Here is a 26,678-nt window from a genome sequence, read left to right on the forward strand (position 1 = left end):
TCTCTCTTCTCCCCCCAGAATGAGGTGGAGCTGTGTGGGGGAACTCGTCTTCTGGTGTCCAGATGTTGTGAGCACTGGTTTTCCAAACCTTTGGACCAGAAGCAGAGAGCACGCATGCAGAGTTGAGGCATATAACCTTCCAGATTTGCTTTTAATCTATCCCCTGAAGCAATGAGGGCAGAGCATGTTCATTTTAACCTTAGTAATTAATACTCTTCTTCTCCCCCCTTACACAAATCTGTACTTGGCTATAAATGTGACTGGTGTTATTTTGTCTTTTATTGCATGATGTCACTGATCAAATACTCTGGTTGTGTTTTCTTTTTAAATGTGTTCTTGCACTCCTATTAATCTTTTCTCCCCCAAAGATTCCTACCACAGGGCCTCAGATTACTGGTTGTGGTACCACAAAACCAACCAAAGAAGAGGAGTTGGGGTCTAGTATCGTTTCACCACTGAGCCTTGCTAAAATGTCAGCTTTTCTTTTTTTTTTTTTGTAAAGCAAATGCCTGGAGTATTCATACAAGTGGTATTAGCAGAACTCTACTCTTTGAACGTGGAAAGCCTTTAGTAGCAGTTCCTGCGATGCCCTGAAATCAGTGCTCTCAGAAGAATTCTTGGGCTGACACCCGAAAGGCGCTGGATCAGCAGGCCTGAACCTCAGGGCACAGGCGGAAACACTCTCTCAATAGCTGTGACACAGTAGCCGCTGTTTTGCAGCTGGCAATGGGTTGAGCTTTTTCTCCTTTAAACTTGACAAGTATCCAACTTTATCCTGCAGCAAAACATATGAATGATATGTCGTGAGCCCTTAGATGGGTGTGCTCAGTAAAGGCTCTCTGGTACTTCTGAATTCCTTTAGGGAGTAGGTCTAGAAAATACTGTTAAAGTACACCATTAGCGACACATAGGTGGAATATTCCCTGTGTTTGTTCTTAGCACGCTGACACACACAGCATACATCGCCAGCGTAGAGAAGTGGCCAGGACCTTGTAATTCAGGAAAGAAATTCAAAGTAATATTTTAAAATCATATACAAATGCTACATTCTAAAATCTCTAAATTAGAATCTCTTTTTTAAAAGCTCAGTTGTGCTAGCAATTGGATTGAGTCCTATCACCTGAGCACCTAGAATTTGAAAAACGAACAAAGCACTGGTTTTCCTGTAAGAACAGCTTGTCAAGTTGGAAATGGGGAGACTAGGTAAGGAAGAAAACGGTCAAAGTTTCAAATGACATCTATGTGGCTGAGTTTATAAGGTCCTCATGAGGGTGTGTAGACCAAGCACGGGTTGGGAAGACAGGCTATTGGTTCGATGAAAGAGGATGCCGTTAGAAGTATGGGAACACTTAATGTCCTTATTTAAAAAAATAAAAGTCAGCTTCAACAGTCTAGGCTCTAGACTCTAGAACAAAACGCTAAGCCTGGAAACAGCTGGAAGCACACAGCGGTAACAGTGACAAGTAACGGCTGACTGGATTTGAGGAAATAGGATAACCCTGAAAGGCGTACAGATAACTTTAAGCCCACGAGGTCCTGGGGGCGCCACTATTGGCTATGGAAGCCTCACTCAGTGGGGATGGCAGAGCAGCAGTCATCTCTGCTTGTTCGCTGAGTTCAAGAATCAACTTTTAACAAACAAAACAACTGTAGTCTTCATTGTACAATGATTGGACTCTGAGTCTGCCAATTAAAAATGACAGAAAGTGGTATAAATTTAGCAACATTAAGTGTATATTTCATTAATTCTAACAGCCTTTGCATACATGTAATAACCATTGATAGCACAGTATTTTATCTGCTAACAAGGCTGGGCGCACATAGGGGTCCTCAGCTCTTCTACAACCCAGGGGACCACAGCTCACAACCTGGGAATTCCTGAATTATGTTGTCTTTCAGGGGGCTTCCAGTTCTAAAGTAGTATGAATCTATGCTCATAACAATCATTTCTTAAGATTTTATTTTTACTTATTTTTAGAAAGAAGGGAGGGGAGGAGAAAGAGAGGAAGAGAAACATCAATGTGTAGGAGATACATGGATTGGTTGCTTCTCATGCACCCACAACCTGGGACCTGACCCGCAACCCAGGCTTGTGCCCTGACTGGGAATCAAACCGCGGACCTTTCGGTTGTCAGGCCAGCACTCAATCCACTGAGCCACACCAGCTAGGGCTCATAACAATAATTTTTAAAGCATAAGTTGCATTCAATGTACGGATTTAAAGAGAGCAGAAAAATATGTAATGTGTCGTTAAAAGACCTCCGTTAAAGTTTGCTAGGGTAGAGTTTGGTGTGAGACTCCAACTTCGGTTATCTGGACTGTTTGCTTTGGGGACCACTCCCCTCCTTGACAGTGCGGTGCAGCACTGAGCCCAACAGTGAGCCAAGGGGAGCGTTGGGCCACTTTCCCAAGCTGTCCTCTTTCCCCCAACCCTGGTCTTTGTCATCTCAGAAGACAGGGAAAAGTAGTTCTGCCTAATTTTCTTAAAAGAGCTCTAAGTATCCTGAAAAGCTGTTCCCTAAATCTTATTTCACTAATTACAAATCGAGACAGAAGTCAAAGGTGGTCAGAGAAAATGGGAAATAAATAGATTTCCAGGCTCTCAAGAAATTACTTAACAGAACCCAGAACCAGGTATCAGATTTTCCTCGAAAATGGCGTTGAAAGGAGTCACATTAAAGATGCTCGAAGATAAAAGAGAACTCATAAGGCCTGAGGAGGCTGGAGAAGTCGGCTGGCCCCGATGGCGTGGCGGACCTCGCTGCCGGGTTATAAGACCCTCTCTGCTCACATCGCTCATCATTTTTAGCTGCTTTTTTATATTTAAGTTAGACTGATTCATCGGTTATCATTTCTTTTTGGTTCATTTGAATTTATAAGTGTCCCCAAAATTACAGTATTCTGCTGACATATGTACAAGTGCATGCATATGTGTACATACACATATACATACCTAAAATTTCTTGTAGAGATTTCTAAAAATATAAGGAATATTGGATCCATACTGTACATGATATGAAGTTTCAGCTTCGGTTTTTCCAGAGCAAAAGAGGCACGATTTTGCTTCCCTGAGTGACGTTGAGAATGGTTTTCAATCTGACGAATCCGCCCTAACCCACACTGGCCCTTCACTCTCACTGTTACAAAGTCACGAATGCAGTGCGAACGTAGGACCTCGGTTCTACTGGAACTTGCTGATTACTAGTCTACACTGACATTTTTTTTCAAGTGGACTTAATTCTGCTTGTTAGACTGTGACTTTGGGGCAGCTTAGATTGGAATGTAGCGGTGCCGCTGTCGGCTGCATGGCACTCCGCACGCGGGAACATTCAAAAGATCTGCCCCCTGCTGGAGTCATCCTGGGGTGGCTAACGCAGCACGGAAAAGCTGCGCAGAGGTGTCTCTTCACTCTCTCTCCCTTCTCCTAGGACAGGGAATTTGTTTATTTATTTTTGCCTGATTATCAGTTCGCCCTCTGTTGTCACCACTTCAGAAGAGTTCTTTTGGTTAAAAAACAGTAGATGTGGAGCAATGAGGCAACCCTTGAGCCCGTGCCACTGGCCACCTCTGTAGTCCCACAAGCCCGTGGCCTGCTGTCATGCAATCTTCCTGCCGTGGCACCCAGTGCTCCCTCTGCCACTTCTTGCACTTTACGCCAAACAAACTACTCCAGCACACAAAGCAACACTGAAATTGGCTTCGAGGTCACTGTCAGCTCTAGCTGAAGATTTGTCTTCACCCCAAAGTGGGCCTGTTGGCAGGTCACCTGTCACCTGCTTCAGCTTCCTTCCCACAGGTAGACAAACCTAGATTGTCTCGGGACCTCGGTTCTCTTTAAAGAAATCAGGCATTTGCCCAGCATGATGCTCGAAACCCACAGCCCCCTCCGAAGATCACAAGTTGAGTGTGAGACAGTTTCCTTGGTTGCTATCGGAGGTTGATGCTGAGGGGACATTTCTGAGTTTGGTGCCAGCTGTGGGGGTCTTTATGATTTAGACAGAGAGGGGGACCTTTAGTAGAAAGTCACCGGGAAAAGGCCCTGGGACCTGAGGTATAATTGATCTTTTATTAGAGGCAGAGGCCAAGTTCATACCATATCCCCTGTGACTTCCGTCAAACTCAGGAATGTGTGAGGAAATGGGTATAGATTTCAATGAATAAATGCCTGTAAATCCCGTTTAATTAGGCAAACACTTAGTCCCATTCTGAGAATCCAGTGGGTTCCTTGGATATTCACAGCTTCCCCTAGGAAGTCCGTCAATAGGCAGGGGTGAGGGTGGGCGGGGCAAGGACCTTAAGAAAACTTTAGCTGGAAAGAAGCAAATTGGCTCCATCCAATAATGGCATTCAGTCACTGTGTACACGTGGTGGTATTGTTCATAGCATCCAAAGGACCTTAGCAGTGTTACCACCCAGGGCCATGGATTCAGTTATCACTTCTAACCAGCCCAGGTGCAAAGGGTTTCATCAGCTCCCAGCTGCGTCTCTCTCCCCGGCTGCAAGGCCCATTTCTGTGGCTTTAGGCTCACTCCAGTCCTGGCTATGAAGGGGAACACCCACGCCCAGTTGGGCCACACCTGACTGGGGCACACACCTGGCTGGCACCATTCAGAGCATTCACCAGATATTCTGAAATTGCTGCAGAGGGAGCAGAGAGCAAAGACGCCTAAGCTGAAATGTTCCAGCACTTGGGTAGCCCTAAAAAAGTCCACCCAAGTTTATATAAATACTTAGACAGGCATGAAATGGATTTTCTGGATGTCTGGCTTTTCTTCCTATTGGCTTCTCTCTTCATTTTTGCTGCTGCTTCCTTTTTAGTTATTTTTTTCTTTTCCTGCTTTTTCTCCCCTTTTTCTCTTGCTAATTCTGATCCAACCAAGTAGCAATGCATTTTCCAGGGAGCCTTTTAAAATTGTTTCTTCCTGACTTTGTTTAGTGAAAATACAAGCTGTTTCGGCCTGTTAGGATCAAAAAATTTTTTGAATGTTCCCTTTGCATATTTTTAAGTTAGATGATAATTCCTTGCCTTTGATAGATTCTACCCAAATTAGAAGTTTTTTAGATTACAGGTATTAAATTTGGCAGCACCTTTTCCCCTCCCCCCTCTTTTTTTTGGGGGGGGATGGTTAATAAAGAAGTTTCTAGATCTTCTGTTCATACCCTTTCCTACACAAGGCTGCCTTTCTGGCCACGTGAACTGAAAGGAAACATTGACAATAGAGGTGTTAGCCCATTGCTCTGAGGGCCTGGTTACTGTCGGCTGATCTCAAGCAGCCAACCTGCACCATTACTGCCCTAAACACACCTCCTGACAACACCCAGCCTTTCTTGGCTCTGGTGTTCATCTTTTTAAGTGGGGCGAGGTAACCTGCTGCCCAACCTGTATGTGGGGGTACTGCCCCACCAGAAATGCAGTTTAACAGAAAGCAGAACTTCCTACACGGGGACGTCAGGTTTGCTTCCCAAAAACCACAGAAATATTCACACCAGCAGAGACGCACTCGTCCGGACTTGGGTGAGCAAACACCTCGCTGGAGCGGACAGAGCCTGAGGTGGAATTTACTGGCTTCCCTGAAAAATGTTTAAAAACGCATGTGGCTCAGTTCCATGTTACTCCTGCCGCAGTCAAAGCACACTGGACCTGTCAGGAGCCAGTGCAGAGAGAATGTTATGAATAGACTTCTTTTGTAAAGTTGTCACTTTACACACCCAAGAAAACCAACCAAGGGCAACGCCGGCTCCCTCGGCGTTGATTTTGGTTAAATCCCTCCCTTGAATGACCTCAATTTAATTTGGCTAGTTATGTGAGTTTTGTTGCTTTTTTCCTAGTTTTCTGGAAAAGAAATTAAAAGAGGGGGCCACGCAGATGTTGCCCACTGTGTGGAAGGGCTGAACATGCTGCTGAAAACCATTCCCAGCTTCCCGCGAGCACCCCACCGGCTTCTGAATGAAAGCCTTGTTACCTGGAAGTGTTTTCAATATAAAGTTTGGCATTAACCTGTGGAACCATGGGGAAGAATCGACCCTTTCACACACAGCTGCCAGTGTTCTGTTCCCTGGGATCCGTGTTAGAATTGGGGCCCTCGCTGAGCCTGCGCCCCCTTCAGAGGTGATAGTCCCCCCAGTTCCTGGTTGGAAGGACTAGTCCACCTCCTTCCAGTTCAGTCCAGCAGGGATCCCTCCTGGTCAGGAAGTCCACCCTGATGACATGGGTAGTGTCAGTTTTTCCGCGTTTGAAAAAATTGTCCAGCACGTTTTTTTTCACCTTTGGCAGATGGCCACTTCGCCAGCCTGTCAAGTCTCTCCTGATTTATGGGCCTGCTGCTAGGAATCCTGATTTCTAGCATTAGGACTAAAACCAGCTCCCAATGCACCAAGCCTAAGGTCACGTATGTGGGAGCTATAGGTGTAGCCTCCTTGGAGAAACCCAACCCACCGAGAGGTCCAGACAGGATCCTTTTAATCCAGCCCAAAGGGAAGGACCGGGCCAGGCCTGTAGTCACGCTCTGTGACCACCGATAGTGTTGTGAGACAGCTAGTGGATCTCTCAGGGGTATTATGGGTTCTTCTGTGGCCCAGGCTAAAGGGGGGGGAATAACCTATTTCATTTTATTTTTTTTTCCAGTTCTCTCAGGCCAGGCACACCACAGCCCTTTGAAACGATCTGTGTCCCTTACCCCACCCATGAATGTGCCAAACCAGCCTCTAGGACATGGATGGATGTCTCATGAGGACTTGCGAGCTAGAGGACCCCAGTGCCTCCCATCCGATCATGCCCCCCTGTCTCCACAAAGCAGTGTAGCCTCTTCAGGAAGTGGTGGGAGTGAACACTTAGAAGATCAGACCACTGCTCGTAACACATTCCAAGAAGAAGGTAGTGGTATGAAAGGTGAGTGACTGGATGAGAAACCACCGGGAAACAGAGTCCCTCCCTTTATCTGGAGTCAGAAGGGTAAAAAGAGAGGGAGTCAGCGAGAGAGAGGGAGCCCACCTCCCGCCCCAGGCCCATGCGCTGGACCTATCCGCTGCAGAGCTCCAGGGTTGGCCCCAGAGGAGAGGGCTCGGGTTCCCCTTCCAGGGCTCCCTGCCAAACCTGGGAAGTGAGAACCAGAGCAAGAGAGGCCAACACCCTGTTTAATTAATTTACTTTTTTAATGCAGTGACTTGAGACAGTCAAATGAGTCACAGCCACGGCTGCAAGATCTACTGTTTGCACGTATGTTCCTCAGTCGGCCCTGTTTGTAAAGATGCTGAGCCGCTCCAGCCTTCTCCCTCATTGGCCGTGTGTTGCCGTGGCCAGGGAACCGTCAATAATTTAGCAAAACAAACCACAGGATCTTTTTTTAAACCTTTCTTAATGCAGAACTGTAGTAGTGCTTCCTCTCTCTCTCCCTTTTCCTTTGATATCCAAAGAAACCTTTCAACCCTCTTCTCTGCATCTGTTGAAGAGATATGAAAATACCACTGGGAATATCTGACAGTGTTTTAAGCCTGATAACAGGTTTGCATACAGATGATAAAGGCTTTTTGTGCCGCATAAATAAATGTTCCTACATTGCCCTGTAAATCTACCCTGTTCTAAAGATACTCATCAGGAGACAGAGATTTCCAAATTACCCTTGATAGATTCAAAGAGGATTCATGTGTTCTGTATTTTTAGACGCCAGTTATTCAAGGGCTGGGAAGTCCTTAGGGAAAGATGCTCATCAGAGACACACTAATAACAATTTGAGAGGGGAAACAATAACTAGTCGTCTTTCTGGAGCTCTGGTGCTGGGAGAGGCTCCAACAGCACCCTCTTTGCTGGCATTAACAGTCCTGAGGTTCTGCCGTTTCTGTTCTTTCCCTTGAAAAGGGTCAGTGTGTACATAGGAGGCTCTGTCCCCAGTCCCCTCCCTGCCACGGGAGCCTGGCACAGAGGACGCCCACACCTCCCAGAAAGGTGCCGACTGTGAGAGAGCAGCAGGCTGGAAGTGGAGTGAAGCCGACGTGAAGCCACTTCCCTGGGCAGGCCTTGCCCTGCCCCCTCAAGCTGCTCAGGCCTGTGTCCTCCCTTTCCCACCCCCCACCCCTGGGTCCTGCGCTGGGTGCCCAGAGCAAGTGGGGTGTGTCCTGGTGACTTCCTCTGGTGACACCAGTGGGTCTTTAAAGGTGTTTGCAGGCAGCAAAAACAATGGCTCATTTTGGTATGAAGAGGATGTGTGTCTTCCTTCTCTCCTACAGTTTTTGGGGAAATGTGTCATAATTTTGGAGACTTAGCAAAATTCATTTCTGAGTTTATGTGACATGGTTATGTGCTCAGGCAGCTGAGCCCCAGGTGATGGGTAGAAGGTGAGGCCCAGCTATGCTTTAGGTAAGCCAGCAGGGTATCTGCCACTGGGCGTGGAAGTACCTGAGGGTCCAAGGGAGGCAGAGTCAGCCAGTGCCCCGGACTGGCTTCTTTCCAGGCGCAGTGGGGTGTCTGGGTGGCATGCTTCCAGGAAATTGTATGTGTGGTCCTAACTGGTAACTGTGGGAAGAAGGCCTTGGCCTTTGTACTGAAGGGTAAGGAAGGTCCAGCGAGGAGGCTGTTCGCCAGGATGCAGACCTCTCCCAGGGAGGAATGTTCGTTCCACTGCTCTGGTTGTAGGTTTGTTTTCTTCCTTTCTTCCTTTTACTTCTCCTCTTTTCTGTTTTTCTTTCTTTGTACTTTTCTTTTCTGTTTTTGGAGCCTTTTGCACACCTTAGATATTCTCTCAAAGTGGGCAAATGTGCGCTGGCAGCAATTTGACGTTCTGAGGTGAGAAATGAGTAGAGAGAGCATTTTTAAAGAGAAATGAAAGAAATATTGAATAAATGCCCTATCCCTCCTTTAGGCGAAAAGCCAAAATATTCCAGTATTCAAGGAATGTCCTGTATACTGGATGAGCTTCTTTGATTCCTTCCTTTAGAATTGATGAGAATTGTCTCCTCAGAGCTTCTTCTATTAGAAAATGACGCAGACAAGATCTTATATCCACAACTTTCTTTATCGGCCTGAGGAGTGTGTCCAGAAAACGGGCAATTTGGTGACTGGATGACTCTCTTCTGTGTGTGTCCACCTCCTGCTGACCCACTAAACTGTTCTTCTCCCAAAGAATTGATTGGACTGGGATTTAAAGTATAAAGCCCTCAGCCAATGAAAGGGCAAGACATATTGGAAGGAAGGAGCGAGAGAGACTCTGAAGGACGCTGTTTGTCGGAGAGGGGTACTTGCTGCTCTGCTGATGGGCCACAGGGCGGAAACGGCAGCATCCCAGAGTCAGGGGCCAGTGTTTGTGACCCTTGGGGACCCGCCCCCAGTGCTGCCTTGATGTGTTTGTCTTCTTGGGGTGGCCCCCACTCAGAGGACCCCCAGCAGAGTGCCAGAGAAGCAGCCTTGACAAGCCTGTCCCAGGACTGTGTCATTTGAGTGCCCTGTCCAAGAGCAGATGCTGGTTTAAATCCCCAAATTAACTCATACTTTCTGAGAAATGACATATGAAATCCAGTGAAGGGCTTTTAAAAAGAGCCAGCACCTCCTCTCCAATCCACATCTCTTTCTTTCTCGTGACCAGGCCCTTTGGCAGGACTGCCGGCCCTTTTATGCAGCGTGCCGGTCCACCTTGGGACGCCATCATCTGATTGCTGTTTTCCTAACTTAAAAACGCCCCGTTTATGAGGACAACAAGGAATCCATAGTAGAATCTGGAGCTGTTCCAAATCTCCAGGGGATGCATGTCAGCCCTCACCCCGCACCTTGGGAAAAGAATAAAAAGTCACCATAATTGAGTTTAATTTAGTGTGAATTCATCGTTCTTGCCAACAGCTGTGCATACCTTGCTGAAACACTGTGTTCATCCATTTCTTCCTTTTCATCTAGACAGAGTAGCTAGATTTGGCTATGAATTGTCCCTCAGGAATGTGCCTCTTGGGTCAAAAGTGTGAAATGAAGCTCACGGCCCAGCATTCTTGCTCTTTTTCTTTTCTCACAAACATCGATCTTGGCCTTTTTTTGTCTCCGCGTCAGCACTCCCTGCCAGGGATTCTCACTGAGTTCTCTCCCAAGTAGACCAGCTCTGCTCTCCGAGGGTCAGCATCATCTGCCTGCTTTGATTTGTTTTTCCTTTTATAGTAAATACCCGTCCTGAAGGTTTAAGTCAGCCCCGAAGCACAGAGCAGCTGGCCCTTGAGGCAGAGACCTCAGAGGAATATCCCAGGTCACAGGAAGAGTGGGGTCAGCTACCGAACTAGAAACTGAGGACAGAAGTGAGGTTCTGAATGGGAATGTGATAGTTTTCCCCTTTAACATTCCTTGGGCAGGGGGGTACTATTGCTTATACATGTTTGGACTAAATATGCTGGTTGTGGTTTCTAAATTCAGTTGTCCTTGTTCTTTGCAACAAAATTTCACCGTGACTTACCCAGGGGAACAATTCCAGACTCAGCGTCTATACTCAGTCACACCATCTGCCTTGCCCTCGGCATCGCGTGAGGAGGGCCCTCTCTCTCACCTCTTCTCTCGCACACAGTGGCCAAGAGGGGCACGCAAAGACATTTCCATAACTCCCTAGAGAGAAGAGAAAATACGAGAGCGAAGTCCATTGGTAGAATAAACACTTTTGCCCTCATATTGACATCGTGTCCTCAGAAATGCAGAAACCTAACAATGAAGACTTATGAGAAAGCCGGAGCTGTTGCTGGGTTATGTGGCCATGTTGTATGGGGACAGAGAGGAGGGAAGAAAGATTGATCAACAGGTTTCATCTTTGTCCTCATTCAAGCCAGTGGACCTTTTTGAGCACTTGATGAGAGAGGCTTTGGACTAGCTGCTGGGGAGACAGAAGTGAAAGAGATTGTTCCTGCCGCAGTAGACTCGCTGTCGCTTGCGAAACAAACAGGTACCTGATGCAGGTGCACAGCTGTGGAAATGTCTTGTCTTGGAGACTTGCCCTGGGTCTGGGCCGGCACCACAGTGGGCCTGAAATCAAGTGGAAGGAAGTCAAGGAATGTTCCCAAAGGAAGAGCGGCCTGGACCTGAGTCCCAGAGCGTGATTACAGGTTAGCCAGATGTAGAAGGAGAGGGGAGACCGTTCCACGCGGAGGGAACAGCAAGTGTGGGAGCATGAGACGCGTGGCTACGTAGGTCCTGTGGCTTGAACTTTAAGGACACATGGGCAAGGGGTCTGGGGAGGGAAAAGCCAGATGCAAGGCTTCATGAGAGATTCTGGCTTGTATCCTGAGGTTGGTGGAAGCTCTTGAAGGAATCTCAGTGGCAGAATGGCCTGTTTGATTTGCATGCTAGAAATGGGACCCTAGCAGTGGTGTGGAGGGTAAATCAGAGTGAGAAGGGGTCAGGGGTTCAGTTGGAGGCCAACTGAAAGGTGGAAGGCATATCAGTAACTGAGGAGGAAAATGAAATCGGACCCAGGCCACTGGCAGTGAGAATGCAGACGACAGCAGTGTGTTCTCGGGGTCTTGGTGAAATGAACGTACACTGATGGACTGTAGACAGTGGCAGAGTAGAAGGACCTCAAGATGACACCCAGGTTTCTTCCCGGGAAATCTGTGTAGCCTGTGGTGTCATCTATAGCAAAGAGTACACAGGAAAAGAAAGAGATTGTGGGGACAATGTGGGACATTCCAATGAAGGGGTGCCAGCCAGGACCACAGTGGGCCATGCTCTTCACTGGCCCAGCCTTTTTAAGAGCCCTGGCTTCTCCTCACCAGCAAAGTTTAAATATTGTGCTAATCTGTAGTGAACTTAATGTGGGAGGGCTTCATACCAGATTTCTAGCTACTAAATAAAAGCCACCGCTTTGAGCTCCTCAGAGTGAGACCTTCTCGTAGCAGTTGTCAGTGTGTGAGGGGTAGAGATCGGGGTTCTCTTTGTCTTGACTTGAGCTCCAGCCTCACCGTTACAAATTAACATTAACTGGGTGTGCCTTGATGCGTGGTATCGTGTTAGTACAAAAACATAGACGTACCTGAAACTGTTCCATGTCTGATACTTTTACCAGACATGATGAACGTACAAAAGAACCCTTTGGCTCCAGTAACCGTGATAGAAACATAGCAATTAAGAGTGGAGGAGACCTGTGGTGAAAATATGCTCAGTTTGACTTTTCTAAGGAGTCTTTTTTAGGTGACACTTATGTACACTTTTTTCCTCCATAGCAAAGGACATACGTTGCCTATCCTGAAATAGCCATTCTGGGGTTTTGAGTTGTTTCTCAGTTGTAGACCTTTGAACTTCTGCCTGTCCCAGAATGAGATTAGGAAAACTATTGAGAAGTATGACATTTGTTAAGAAAAAGGAAACCATCAGGAGCCTTGGTGAGAAGGTTGTGAACGCGTCCTTTCTGAGGGTCGTGAAAGGGAGTGACGGAGTGGGAGTGTCATAGCACCGTGTGTGGCTGGGACACTTTTCAGCATGGCTGTCATGGGAACGAGTCACTATTTTCTGAACATTGTCTTTCTAGGCACTGTCTTGAATTCATGTAACTTAGAGGCCAGAATCTAGTAAATTTGCTTTACTTTCTTTATTCTCAAATGCCAGCATGTGACCTGCACACGCTGGTCCCATAGGTCCCAATGGACTCAGATTTATGCTATCTCTTCTCAGATAGGCTGAGAGCCCTGATGTCTTTGAAAAGCAAATCCCCAAGATTCTCCCAAATTCTGAAGGTCCTTAGACTTTTAGGCAGCATTCCTTACCAGGTATGTGAAAGACGTGCCTAAGGACCGTGCCGGTACACAGAGGGCAGCTTTTTGACAGGGAACCCACCTGCTGTTTAATGATGCAAAAAGCAGGCTGCATATGGAATATCACTCACAAATGTCATAGCTCATGGAAGCTGTGAGGAGAAATTTAGTCCCCCTCTCTGTGTCTAACCCTTGTAAGTGGGCATTGTACCCCAAAATAGGCTATCTCTGTGCCTTTCAGAACCCACACAAGCTCCCCATGAGCATGCAACTCCTCCTGGAGACCACCAGGGACATGTTCCAAGGTCAAGGAGCATGCATACAGCTCCACAGGGACCAGAGAGGAAGGCGCCTTATTTCCTATGCTCAGAGACTGGGACAGAACTGGGCTCCTCATTCCGCTCTGGCCTAAACTAAAGAGTCTTCAGTAACCTTGATGGCGTTGCCAGACTTCTGCTCTTCATTTTAGAAAGGAATGTTGTCAACACTGAAGAGTTAGCCCCTTCTCACCCCTCAGCTTGGCTTCCCTCCCCTCTCCCTCACAGACCAAGGCTGCAGCAGTTGTGTCTTGGACCAGAGTTGCCTGAGACTAGCCTGGCTCTCTGTGGCTGACAGGAGTTTCTCTTCCCTCTGCAGGCACCAGGGCCACCACAGGTGAGGCTTCTTGTGGAACACAAGGCTTTTTGTGTTTCTCTCTTCCAGGGATGCCTTACTTTGTGCCTTTTATGTTGCTTCCCACATGGGCCTTTCAGCAATATCGATCCCATCCTTGTCTCTTGTGGGGCCTCCTTGTTGGTGGGGCAGGTGCTGCATGGCCTGCTGACCTGGCTGGTGTTTGCGGCCGTCCCCGCAGCAGGCATGCGAGGAGAGCAGCCGGAGTTCTAATAGAGTCCGGCTCTGAGTGAGCTGTTGCAGGCACCACAGAGCCTCTATGTGGCTGACTCGGCCCAACTCAAAAAGGGAAGTGGCAGTCAGCATAATTGGAAACTTGATCCCATTGGGAAACACCAGCAGGTAAATACACAGCACATGAAAGATGAGTGTAGCACTATTGTCAAAAATAGCCATGAGGAGATAAAGCACTATGGACTGCAGAAAAGTCTAGAAGGGGCTTCCTGAAGGGTGGACACTGAAGAGTGGGGGCCCGGTGTCTGCACATGGATGGCAGTGCTTTCTTTTAGAAACCTCCTGCCCTGTGGCCTTCTCAGTCTTCTTCAGGGGCTCCTCTTCCCACACCCGCCCCTAGAAGCCGGCCCCCCCAGGCTCGCCCAGCTCCCCTCCACATCATGCTCTCTCCCTGAGTGATCTCCCCCACTTTCATGGCTGAAATAACCGCCTTGTGCTCCTGGCCAGGAAAGTGATTCTCTGATGCAGACCGCTCTCCAGAGGTCTCGAGCAGGTGGCGTCTCCGCCTGAATGACCCAAGCACAGCGACCCTCAGCCGCTCTACCTGGAACTCACTATCTCTCTCTTCTCTCCCCAAGCCTGCTGCTCCCCAGAATTGTCTGTCTCCGCTGTATTTCCTGTCTCACCAAACCTGAATCTAAAGAGCCATCCTAATTAGGCTGTTTCTCTCTCTTGCTCCCTGTTCTTCCCTGCTCTTCAAGTACTGCCAGCTTCCTTCCTTCCTTTCTCTTGGGTCACCACCCTCCAAGCCCTCTCCAAGGGCTTGCGTTCATCTCCTGACTCCACTGTCACCATCCTCCAGTCCAGCCTTCCCACGGACAGTCATCGTCCTTCTAACAGACTCGGATGGAGCCTCCACTGCTCAGATTTCAGCAGCTTCTCGCCATCCACGAGATGAGACCTACTCTCCTTTTTCGGCACTACAGATGTCAATCATCTGACCCCCGGCTATTTGCCCCACCTTGTGTCTCGCCATTCTCTGTCATTCACCTGAGCGTTTGCTTGGCGCCAATGCTCCCTCGCCCGTGTGCTTCATTTATATGCTGTTCCTACTTCCCGCAGTGGCTTCCCCAGTCAGTAGGTCTGCCCAGTGACTCCAGTTTTGCTGCTACTGGGAAGCTATCCCTCGCTCCCCAAGCAAAGTTTCATGCCCTCCTAGAACTTTGAGTAGACTTAGTGTTTGTCCTGCAGTTATTATCATTTTTTCTCCAGATTTAAAGTTCCTTGACAGCAAAGTTCTTTGATGACTCCACAGAGCCTGGTCCCCACACTAGACATTCAGTAAATGTGGAGTGAGTAAATATCAGGGTGCCCACACCTGGCAAGGAAGTCATCCAGCATCTAGCAGAACTTCTTTATCTTTCACACTGCGGAAGGGAGGGACTTTCTAGTCTGGGGTCTCCATGGGCATGTCCATCAGAAGCAGCCCAGATGAAGCTAAATGGCAGTGTGCTGGCCAGAGGCGGAGCCCTGGAGACCTGCGCACTTTCAGTTACGTTATCAGCTCCTCCGGGGAGACACCCCTGCTTCCGCCCTGCTTGTCTGTGTCCACCAACCGTAGCCACAGCTTTGCAGAATGAAAAAGGGAGGTCTGAGGTTATGTTAGGTGATTCTCAGCTTTGCATCCAACCATGTGGCATCTGGACCATGGGAAAGGACCTGATTTTTAGTTAGAATTCATTTCCAGCCAACATCTTACAGCATCTAGCATCCAAATCATTGGCATTCCTGGCTTGGGAGGAGTCAAACAGGGAAGGCACTCAGTTCTCCGGTTTGTTACCCTTTTAACAGTGTTTTCTTTTCATTCTTGGCAAAGGAAGGTAGGTGCCTCACCACCAGCCAGGGAGAGAAGGTTAGTAGGCTATTTCTTGAGAACTGGGATTTCCTCCTCTTTGTTCATCAGTCCAAGCTGTGGGAAGGGAGAGCTCTCTAAGCCCATGGCACCAAATGGAGCGTGGAGATGCTTGCAGTGCAGGCAGAGTCCACCGGTACCGCTTCAAAGATGATAGACCCAAGAAGAGCCTGCATTTCCCATGAACATGTCCAGAAAGAACGCTTCAGGAAGGCCTAATTCTCCATGCTCTGGAGTTGTGGAGGGACCCTTTCTAGGAACACAAGTCCCAAGGACCTGCCTGTGCACTAAATGAGTGAGGCAGGCTTTTCCTTCCCTCTCACCAGGGGAATTCTGGCTGTCACATACCATATTTTTTGGACCATAAGAAACACCTATGTTTTAGAGGAGGAAAATAGGAAAAAAATTGAAACAAAAATGTGGTAAAATATTTAAGAACATAAATAACATAATATTTCACCAATGTAAATGTAAACAGAATTCAACAGCAGCATTAACAACCATTAATCCTCCCAAATTTGGTGGGGGGGTTGGGGGAGTGCCTTAGGTCCAAAAAATATGGTACTTTTATAGAGAGGAGCTAGCACTGATTGAACTGAGACTTGCCTAGTCAAGACTTACATCCCACTGTCTCTGACTCAAAATCCTACAATATCACCTTGGCTTATAAAGCACCCAGTTTGCAACATGATTTAGTAGCTTGGGGTTCTGTTTGTTTAATCATCAGTGGGTTTTGCATGATTAAGCTATAGGGCTCCTGGTGAAAGTTTGGCCAGTGAGGTTGTTCCATACTCTCTTGTGGTGAACGGTGGCCCAGTGTGGCGCTGGGTCCCCCAGACTCCTCTGAATCATGATCACTGAGTTTCCTGATCAGTGGCCTGGGGCTTTTCAGAGATATAAATAGCAAATGAGAAACCTGGTAACAAAGCAGCAACATGTCGTTGGCCTGAAAGAAGGAGCTGTATTCGTTTGCTGGTCTGTCTGCAGAAGTATGTGTGCTGTTTTAACAGCAGCAAAAATATGGTGGAGAATGAAGTCTGGTCGAGTAGCTGCAGGATATTGCAGGAGGGAAGGCAGCTTCTGGGCTGGCTTGCCCTGGACTCGCGATCCAGTCGCGGTTTGAGCTGAGGAGGATGTAAGGGATTGGTACTGTGTGCCTAGGGGAGACCTGCCTGTTTGTGGTTGATGATGGTCCCGGAGGGACCCCACTTGTTGCAGTAGAATGAAGGGCTCCAAGCACAGAATCAAGTATTTCTTGCCTGAGATCACTGAATCTGTCCTTAAAATGCCTGGACCTCCAAGTCTATTTCTCCAGAAATTCTCCATCTTTGGCCTTCGCATCACTGCAGATCACAAAGTAACCTCACCAGGCCCCGCTCCCCTCCTATATCTTTGAGTTTCGGAGATCAACCCACACCTACATTCCCCAAGCCCAGGCTTGGCTCACCTAAGCGGGGGCAGGGCCTGATTTCAGAGTAGCCAGGCCTCTCTTCACTCAGCCCCAGCTAACTGTTCTAAACACTGAAAACACTGGAAGGTTTCCACTTATTTTGGAGTGTTTGTGGTCTCTGTCAGTGCCTCAGAATAAAGCATTTAGCCATAGACAGGATCTGGCAATCATCGTGGTTAGTAACGGAGATTACTTTACAGAAACCATGAGTAACCTTGACCAAAGCTTCAGTGTTGCCGAGTACTTTGCAGTCACTGTTTCTTCAGCCCTCCTACTGGGGGGCTGTTTGGTCCTCATTCTGAAAAAAGTTGATACAATGTAGGAAAAGGCTGGGGCTCAAGAGACCTGGTTCTAGTCCCCCATTTCACCACATAATCCGTGATCTAGAATTAATGACTTAATTTTGCTACCTGTAGGATGAGTCAGGGGTGGGGGGAAATGATCTAGAGACTTCTCACTTCATTTTGGTTGTACTTAGTTATTACCAAGGTAATAATTCTGTGGATTTTCAATACAGTTACTATTTAATTTTCCTGACTATAGAATCCCAAAGTTGGGGCTTATTTCAGGTGTGTTTTGGAATTTCCACTATCCTATGACCTAGCCAATTTTTGGACATTTCAAATCCTGATATAAATGTCATTGACATTAAAGGCAAATGTCAAAGACACATCCAGGTACATTCCATAGCGCGGAGAAATGGTCAGCAGACACACACACAGTAGAGAGATGGCCTTGGAGTCCAGGATGCCCCATTTCCATGAGAGTAAAGGAAGGAAGGGGTAAGATCAAGCTAAGAATGACAGTGGCTACTCCACCCGTGTCTGGGGGAGGGGCATCTACAGCTGCCTGGTGTTCCTTTCATCAGGGAAGTGGCGGAAACAGCATGTGGAGCTCAACACTGAACCTGGAAAGAAATTATCTTGAGGATGAAGATTCCTCATATGTAGTTTTAACATTTTATATCACTTCTTTCCAAATCAGTGAGAAAGTAGTCTAGAGGTAAGGCAGTGGTTCCTTGCCATTTTGGGGGTCATGAACCATTTTGGAAATCTAGCAGAACCTGTGGACGTTTCTCTGCCAGAAAACTACCTACTATGTTCACAAATTGGGATATAACTTTAGGGAATCCCCATGTGCCCTGAAGCCCATGGACCCCAACTGGACAACCCCCTGGTCTAACACGGAATAAGGGAGCTCTCCAGAGCTAGACCCAGAAGGTCAGGGCTAGATCCAGACTGTAAGCCCATAATTTGCTACCAAAATTAAACAAGTAGTAACATGAAGGTTTTTTTTTTCTTTTTTCCCTCTGACCATCACCCTCTTTTTCTGTCTCTGTTCCCACATCTGTTGTCATCTCTTCTCGTGCCCTCTCAATTTCTCTCCCCACCTCTTGCACATCTCAAACCACAGATGTTCCAGCCTGGCTGAAGAGCCTCCGCCTGCACAAGTACGCTGCCCTGTTCTCCCAGATGACCTACGAGGAAATGATGGCCCTCACTGAGTGCCAGCTGGAGGCTCAGGTAAGTGCCTCAGAGGACTGTCCCCTGAGAAGAAAACTACCCATCTGTGTCCCAGGTGGAACCTGAAGTTCCAGTCCAAGACAGACCTTATCTGTACTCATACCTACTGGTAGCTTGTCTTTGAGGACTTGCCAGGTGCTGACCAGCATTGCATGGTGAGTAAGGCTCCGTTCTTGCCTTCAGGGCCCAGTAGGAAATGGAAAACAGGCAGATGACCACCAAGCAAATGACGGTGAAATGGGTATTGTGAAACCAGCTTAACGTAGGTGCACTCGCTAAGTTCAAGGGTGCATGGGAGGAATCAGTGGCATCTCCTAGAAACAGAACATTAGACCAAGGCCTCACAGAAGCCGTGTCACGTATTTGCATTCCTTCCCTCCTCCTCCCCTCTGCCCGACGAGGGCTTGCTTGTTTGGGGAATGACAGAAGGATTGGTTGTCTATTGCCCAGTCTGGTTACAGATCAGCTGAGTTCTAGTAATTACTGAGCAGAGGCACCAGGTCATGCCGAAAAGCTTTCCCAACACTTGTACAAAAACGTGTTCAGACTGGTCTTAGTTGAGATCAGAGTAAGTTGTACAATATTTTTTTCCCCTCTAACCACCTCTGATAACAAGGGACAGTTACTGAGATGGCATTAGCCCAGGTCTCAGATCTCATTTCCCTTCTGCGTCCCATAAAGGACAAAGTTCCTCCTTTCTTCTAAGGCACCTCGCCCCAAGTGTGGCTTCCAAAGGCCAGGAAAGTCCACAGCACCCCCGAAGCGATGCGTGCTTCCTAGCACGCTGTGCTCCAGTGAGTAGGTCTGACTGATGTCTTTGTTGCCCTTGTTTAAAATGCCATTTGCATGTTTTAAATTGACCTCCATTTCCTTTGAGGAGTGATTTAGAAGAATTAATGGTCTGAACAGGCTAATAGTATTTCCCCTGCAGGAAGAGGATATGGTACCATTCGGGGCAGAGCTGGTCTGGACACACACCTCCCAGCAGACCGCCGGGCTCCCAGTGCTCACTCACCCTCAGTCGGCCTCTGCCGGCCTGGCCGAGCCCCAGCCCGGGACACCAGACAAAACCCGAGTCACTGCACATTCTCAGAGAGTGACACACACTAACTTCAATGTCCTGACCCTTCTCCCACTGCCTTTTCCATCTCGACTGCTCCTCGGGATCCCAGGAATTGATGGGAACTGATTCTGAGAGCATGCTTGTCTTTGAGTCATAGTTGAGGGAGAAAATCGAAGTCATCAGTTGTTCGACTTCAGAAAAAAAAACAAGAAATAACTGACACCGAAGGGGCAATGCCAGAGGCCAGCACTTTCCGAGTAATTCTATCCATGTTAGCCCAAAGTCAAGGCCAAACAGAAATGTGCCCCCAGTGATTCATCTCGAGAGTGAGTTCAGGTGTCACTGGACAACTTAATTTTTCTAAGTAAAGGAGATACAGCTGATGTTCCCACCTTTCCCTTTTTTAAGAGGAATTCAGTGAACAGTTGCTAGAAGCGTGTATTAGAGACCTGATCTCAGAAAGGCCCTTCTGATCGGAAATTTGCAGTATGTACAGTTAACAAGTGTTAAACTGAATCCTTAAGCTAGTTGTTGCTACACAATTAAGACAAAATCCACAGCCCTGTGTGTGAATCCTCATCACTTACCTGAAATGACCACTGAGTTACAGGTTTAAGGGTTTTTTGTGGAGACCAAAGGGGAGCTGGGTGCTGACGAAGACCGCCTGTGTGTGGAGACACCAGGTGAGAGCCGTATTGGGCTCCACATCTCGAGACGGGGAACAGGAAAGACTGAGGAAACCCACGCGTGTCTGTGTGGGGTTGGAGCCTTCAGGGGACCTGGGAGGGGCTGGGATGGTAAAACCTGGAGAAGAGAAGTGTATGACCTAAAAATGGTCTGTTAAGACTATGAGGAAATTTCATGCTGGGTGGGCTGATCAGCTGTTCTAGCTGTCACTCTCTCCCCTAAAGTGTGCGGCAAAAGACACAGACACACAGGCAACCAGCTGCAGGTAGAATGTTTAGTAAGAAGAGGTTTGTAACAATAGCTACTAAAGAGAGACAAATAGATATTTTTTCCTAGTCTGCAAGCGTATGGAAACAAAGCAAACAGTAAAATACGAAAGAGCCTCCAAGAGTCTCTACGCTGATTCTTAAAAATATTTTTAAATACAACTTTTATTTAATTACAGAATGTTACCAAAGGCGCAAGACACAAAATTGTCATCAGTATTCAGAAGCTTAAAGAAAGACAAAACCTCCTGAAGTCTTTGGAAAGGGTAAGTTATTCCCAGCTGAGAGAAAATTTCTCCCTTCATCGTGGGAAGCTGGACCAGGGACACTGCGCAGTTGAAAAGTGAGTGCCATTGGCAGGCCTTGGCGTGTGCACGCTGTGTCTTTAACAAAGGAAGAAGAAACGAAATGACTCTGAAGTAAAGCTTCCTGGTTATTCATGCTCCTCTGTAAGGTGCCTGTGAACTGTCCTGCTGCCTGCCCAGCCCCGGCAGCCTGCGGCGGCCAACCCGGAGCACTGCAGAAGTGCTATCTAATCAGTTCTTGTGTCCTTCCCGCTGCCTCAGGACAGGTGTAGAGATTAGAGGCTAAATCTTGACAGAACAGTGCAGGGAATGTGCAGAGCTGCTCCGTCCCTGTCCTCCGCCCAGGGAAGGGCTGGGTTTTGAGAAAAGCCGCCGCCCCCCAGAGGCCAGCGCCCACGGGGGTGCTCCAGGGTCACCGGAGGGATCAGAATCACCGGGCAGACGGGCACAGGGGCTCTCCGGAGAGCAATTTCACACTTGAACGTAACAACAGAATGGGTCCCCGTGACTCTGATGGGAACCATCTCAAAAATGCCAAATGCTGAAAAAGAGTTTATTCCGGTGTTAAAAGCAGTTATCAGCTGCCACTGTCCCTCTTTGTGTGCTGCCTAAACACATTCTCGTCCTATCTTTGTATCCGGGCATCACTCTGGCAGCGATGTCATTTTTAGGACTTGGTGACTTTGTGATTTCATCTAAGGTCCAAAGGAGAGCAGGCCTTGGTCCGCACTCAGCGAGCGCGCTCCACCTGCGTCCCAGAGTCCCAGAGTCGGGACTCTGGGCCCTGCTGCTGGGGGTGGTGGGAGTGGCGGGTGGGAAGCTCTGCAGGCCCCGCCCCCACTGCCTGCTGAGCTCGGTGGCCACCTCCTGAGCTGTCCCAGGGTGCCTTGGGAAGGGAGCAGAGTGCTGGGGTGGGTAGGGCCAAAGCAAGTTTTGTGAGCACATAAACATTTTAATGCAGTGGGAGGGGTTTTTTTTAAACTTTTAACAAAAATGTGTATATAATTTTACATGACATAGTTCTATTTAATGCATGGTACATAAAATATGAAGTAATATATTTATAAAATATGTATGTATACTTTATAAGAAAGGTTGCTTTTAAAACCTCTGGATGGACAGTCAGAGGCTTACTCACATGCACATCCATAGTGAAAGGCCTGTTCACAATTAATTTATCACAAATGGCAGTGACCTGTCCAAGTGAACTTTAGGTTATTATTGTTGCTCATAACTTTATGCTAACTGCCTTACCAAGCAGTTTGTTCAACAGAGTGATTGTTGCCATTTTTAATATAAGAAACTGTTCTCTTTGGGGGAACATTGAAAAGGCCAGTTTTCACCTTACCTAGTAGGAAGCACAGAAAACATTTTGCACAAGGATTCGATCGCTACGTGTCCTGGTGAAAGAGTGCGTTTACCCCCACCCTGTATTCCTGGAGCAGCCGTCAGGAGGCCGTTCCTATCCCGTCAGCGAGGACACGCTCGCCTGAAAGACAGAGATGGAGCCGCCATGAGCCGTGCTCCCTGCTGTCTTGGACCGAATCAGCATGTGGGGACACGGGGCCCCAAGGCTTCACAGGCGGCCCTGACATGCCCGACTTCCCATCTAACCTTTGATAAGTCAGGGACATTTTCTGTATCCCAGATTTCACACCTAGAATAATAGCGACTCTGCAAAACCCCTTTCTCCCTGGTTCACAGGGATGGGAGTCCTGGGGAAAATGGCAGCACAACGCAAAGCCCAAGAGCAGCCAGTGAACGGGGGAAAGCCGTGAACAGTGTATTTGGTGTGACTTCTCTGAGGAGGAGAGCTGGTGTCTGTGAGACCGTCATGTTGAACTTGCTTCAGAACACCCAAGTTCAGACTTCTGTGTGTCCGTCCCCTCAGGAGCCCATGGCCTCAGAGTGGGGACAAACCTCTCCTCGGCATCCACCGAGGACTTGGCCCCTGGCTCTGTTCTCCCTTCTCTGGGACCTGGGTTTCTCCTGCTCTTCAAGGGCAAGGCTTGTCCTTAACCGTTTGCTACTTAGACCACCAGGACAGACACAGATCAGCCATTTCTGTGGTGTTCCAGACACCCTTAGCTGATTATGCTGTTGGAAATGCTGTCACCCCGCCCTGCCTCTGAGCATTCTGACCTCACATAGAACCTGGAGATTTCTAAGGAGATAGCTGGGCTCCCACCCAAACCCACTGTTGATAAGCTCTGTGTCCAGAGGTCTGCCTCCAGAGCTGTTCCACTCAGTTACTGAACTCTGACAAGCAGCTGCCTTGGGCTAGGTTTACCCCACCACTGGAGGCTAATTGTGAGTAATACGTGCCAAGTAACACGGGGTTCCAGGCCTCGGGCCCTCGGGGCTGATTGTGTCAGGTAGACACGTAGCCAGCACTCTCACAACCAGGTGTGACACGGTCATCTCCAAGGCCATCTTCCCTGGATGGGGACCTCTTCCTGGGTTGGAGCACGCCACACTGCAGTGGTGAGGAGACCACCCAGGAAGGAGCCCATGCTAGCTGGAGGACACATTAGGAGCCTGCAGCCAGTTTTGGTGGGCCCTTGAGCCAAAGTGGGGGGTTTAAGGGTGAAGGATCAGAAAAGTCATTTAGCAGGAGTCCAGGCATATGGAGGGGACTTGGGCCTGGATACCATGCATTTGGGAACCAAAAATATCTGAGGAGCTCCTCATGTGGCAGACATGGAGTTCAGTGTGATGGGTTGAGCCTGAGGCCCCTGTGGGACAGCCAGACGGGGATGGCCAGTCGGGGCCAGAGGAGCAAGTCTGGAGTTCACCGGGGTCTGAGACTCAGTGTGGGTCACCAGTGTGCACACGGTTGTTGGTCCCCCCAGGAGGGTGTGGAGTGTCAAGAGCTGAGGACAGACCCTGAGGAGCACCACGAGATAGGGAAGCAATAAATAACAAATGAGCCCACCCGAGGGTCCAAGCGAGTTTGAAAGAGGGAGTCTCACTGGGTGCTGTGGCTGTGTCACATACGATGAGGACTGAACACTGCCCCCTGGAACTGGCCATTAGGAGGCCACCAGTAGCCGTGACAGGAAGGGTTTCAGGGAGCTGGGAGAAGACGGAAGGGAAACCCAGGAGCTGCGGAGTGTGAATGGGCTGTGAGGCCATGGGGTAAGGACGAGTAGACTTCTCAAGGTATTTGGTGGGAAAGGAAAGAGATTAGAATGGTCCCTGGGGGCAGATTTTTCAACATTTATCTTTAATGATAAAATGTTTCTGCATGCTTTTACGCACTCACCATCCTCTTCAGCTGTCTCCCAAACTGTAAAGCGGAACCATACTCTGAGCCAGGGAGCCCTGCGTGGAAAAGGACACACACACACACGCACACTCACACTCTCTGTCACGTTCCTGCAGCTCCCTGTCCTGGCAGTGCACTCACACTCTATGGGCCCCAGCCACTGACTGTAAGCTTCTTAGGGCCAGGATTCTGTTGTGTTTGTTTTTAGATCCCCGGTGCCTAACAGCACCTGACCCCTGGTGGGGTTCGGCAGACGTCTGTGAATGAATGAGAAAGAATGGATTTAAGCAGATGCGGGAGTTCCATCTATGGTGTGGAAGTCCACTTCTTCGCACACAAAGACAAGGATGGGGCTGTGGGCAGTTGCCTAAGTGTCCGGGACACTGGCTGCTGCTATCTCCCAGATGATTTGCATCTGGTTGCTACTAAATGCCCTGTGAAAGGCTTACCCACCCTTCCTTAAAGACCTGAAAGAGCCAGGCCAGGAAGGCTGTGACTGTCGGAAAGGAGGTCCCTTCCGGCTTGTCTGCCCAGAGCTGCGCCCACCCATCCTTCCTGTTACCTGTTCTCACGTGCGCTGCTCAGCCAGTCACGTCAGTGAGCACGCAGCCTCGCTCTTGCCTTCTTGTGTGTCATGCAGGGTCGTACTTATGGTGTGGGTATGAGGACCCACAGAGTCTTGGGTTGAGCCCCTATTTTTGTCAACATGGAGAATTAATTCCAACAGCCAGTCAGGGCACCGGATTGCGTCCCACTGGGTGATTTCCTACTTTCCTTCTCAGCTGGGCGCTCGGTGTTGAGTTCTGGAACTCATTTTGAAGGGTCAGGAACGTGACCTGATGGTCTCGGTGCCCGCCGTGGAAGCTGGCAGTTGAGTGTTATCGTTGAGTCAGTGGTTTGAAGTCTACCGGGGAAACAGAACAAAACTCTCCATGATTCCCGATTAAGTTCTGTTTTCTGAAAGCATCCGACATTGTTCATTATGTTTATGGTTTCCCTTTTGGTGTGGTTGTCCCCAGTAGAATAAAATAAGATTTGAACTTATGGAATGTTTCTTGTTTGAAGGAGCTCAGCTCATAGCAAAATCAAAATCTCCTTCCCCATCACTGAGTAAGCCTACAGTGGCCTTCTTGCCACTGGACAAGAGCAAGCGAGGCTCTAGTGGCGGTTGATAGTGTCACAGCACATATTTGCTTGCCTCCTTGGCAGGTGCCATGTGGGATGGCACAGCAAGGTGCATGCGATCGCCCAGATGGGCTGCCCTCTGCCTCATGGGGAAGCCTCACCTCTTCTGTCCTTTCCTTTCCGTCCTTGGTTAGGAGCTGGGCAAAGAGGTCAGAACCCCCCACACCCCAGGTGCTGGTTGGGAGGTTGGCACTAACTGGAGGACCTCAAGGCAGGAGTCCAGCTGGCACACAGTTGGGTCAGAAAAGGCAGCAGGTGCTCTCCTGGCATGAGTCGGCTAGCCTTCCTCCATGTGCTCTGCCCTGAACCAGATTACCAAATCCAAAGTCAAAGGAGCAGTCACATGACAGTACCAGACTCTGGGAAAGGGCCAGCACGGTCTGGGCAGCAGGAAAACTGGGAATGATCAGGAGCGCCCCACCTCACGCATCAGGCTTGCCAGCACGGGCTGTGGGTGGTCTCCCCATGGCCACATCTGCCAGGTTTAGAAAGAAAAATGTGCTCTCTCCCTTCAAGAAGGCCCAACAGTGGCCCTGGCCAGGATTGAGATAATTCTGGTGGCTACTTAGCATTTCCCTTCCCTCAGAACCTCTGGGTGCCAACTAGGTGAAGGTACAGTTCAGGCTGTGCTTCCAACTCCCTGGACAAAGCAGGATCCCGCCAATGACGGAGCAGAGCTTTTGGTGTTTCGCTGCCCAGAACTGAAACACATCGGTGCAAGGCTGCCGTCCTCAGGTTTCCCCTCACTAACTGATTGATTAGAAAGTCTGGGCACAGAAATGATTGCATTCCTCATGCTTGTGTTCCCTGACATCATCAAGCAATTTTTCTTGGTAAGAGAGGATCCCAGCAATGGACTGGTACTCATGCTTCTACAGCCATGCCCTCACTATGCTGTGCTCTCAGAGGTTTATACCTCCGTTAGCAGTCAGGGCCTAGGGCGAGGGCTTGCTGTGTGCACATTGGGCAGTGCCATGGCCGGGGCCTGGGCCCACCCACCGTGCAGGGAAGACCCCTGCCCCGGTCCCAACCTCCAACCACAGGTGTCTGAGCCTGTTCTGCGCCTCTGTGAGCAACTGCACGAAGGTAAATACCTGTCAGGATCAACTTCCACTCCTTTTTCTAATATATAATGCCCAGTATATCAAATTACACGTGCACAAGGATCTCATTTATAAAGTTGTGTATATAGTGTATGCAGTTACATACATCATAATGCACGTCTTTCTTACACGTCTCTCTCCCTAGAATGATTCATGTAGAACTCATCATGCCCCTGTGACAAACCTTCCCTGGACTCCCATTCATTTAGAAGACATGCCTGCGTCCCTGCCTCCGCCGGCAGGCCTCCACGCCCAGGCCCACGTGGCTCCTCGGGTCCCATCTTTCACCCTCCTCCAATCACCCACCCCGCTTTCCTGCCAGCCCCCCTGCTGCTCCTCTCCCTCTGAGGGCATGCCCCTCCCTCCGT

The 26,678-nt window shown here is 48.7% G+C and overlaps 1 protein-coding gene across 3 annotated transcripts in view; it reads left to right on the plus strand.

Moving 5' to 3' along the window:
* Positions 1 to 26,678, plus strand: part of SAMD4A (sterile alpha motif domain containing 4A) — a 200,673-nt gene that overhangs the window by 142,869 nt on the left and 31,126 nt on the right. For 2 of the 3 annotated variants that reach the window (XM_045822365.1, XM_045822367.1), the window contains 3 exons: positions 6,626 to 6,889; positions 18,324 to 18,433; positions 20,629 to 20,715. In XM_045822365.1, coding sequence (XP_045678321.1) covers positions 6,626 to 6,889; positions 18,324 to 18,433; positions 20,629 to 20,715 — 461 coding nt within the window. The remainder of the gene's footprint in view (positions 1 to 6,625; positions 6,890 to 18,323; positions 18,434 to 20,628; positions 20,716 to 26,678) is intronic. The other variant, XM_045822366.1, reaches the window with a different exon arrangement.

The sequence above is a fragment of the Phyllostomus hastatus genome, unplaced genomic scaffold (genome assembly GCF_019186645.2).
Source record: "Phyllostomus hastatus isolate PE091 unplaced genomic scaffold, TTU_PhHast_1.1 phas_scaffold_501, whole genome shotgun sequence".
Classification (NCBI taxonomy): domain Eukaryota; kingdom Metazoa; phylum Chordata; class Mammalia; order Chiroptera; family Phyllostomidae; genus Phyllostomus; species Phyllostomus hastatus.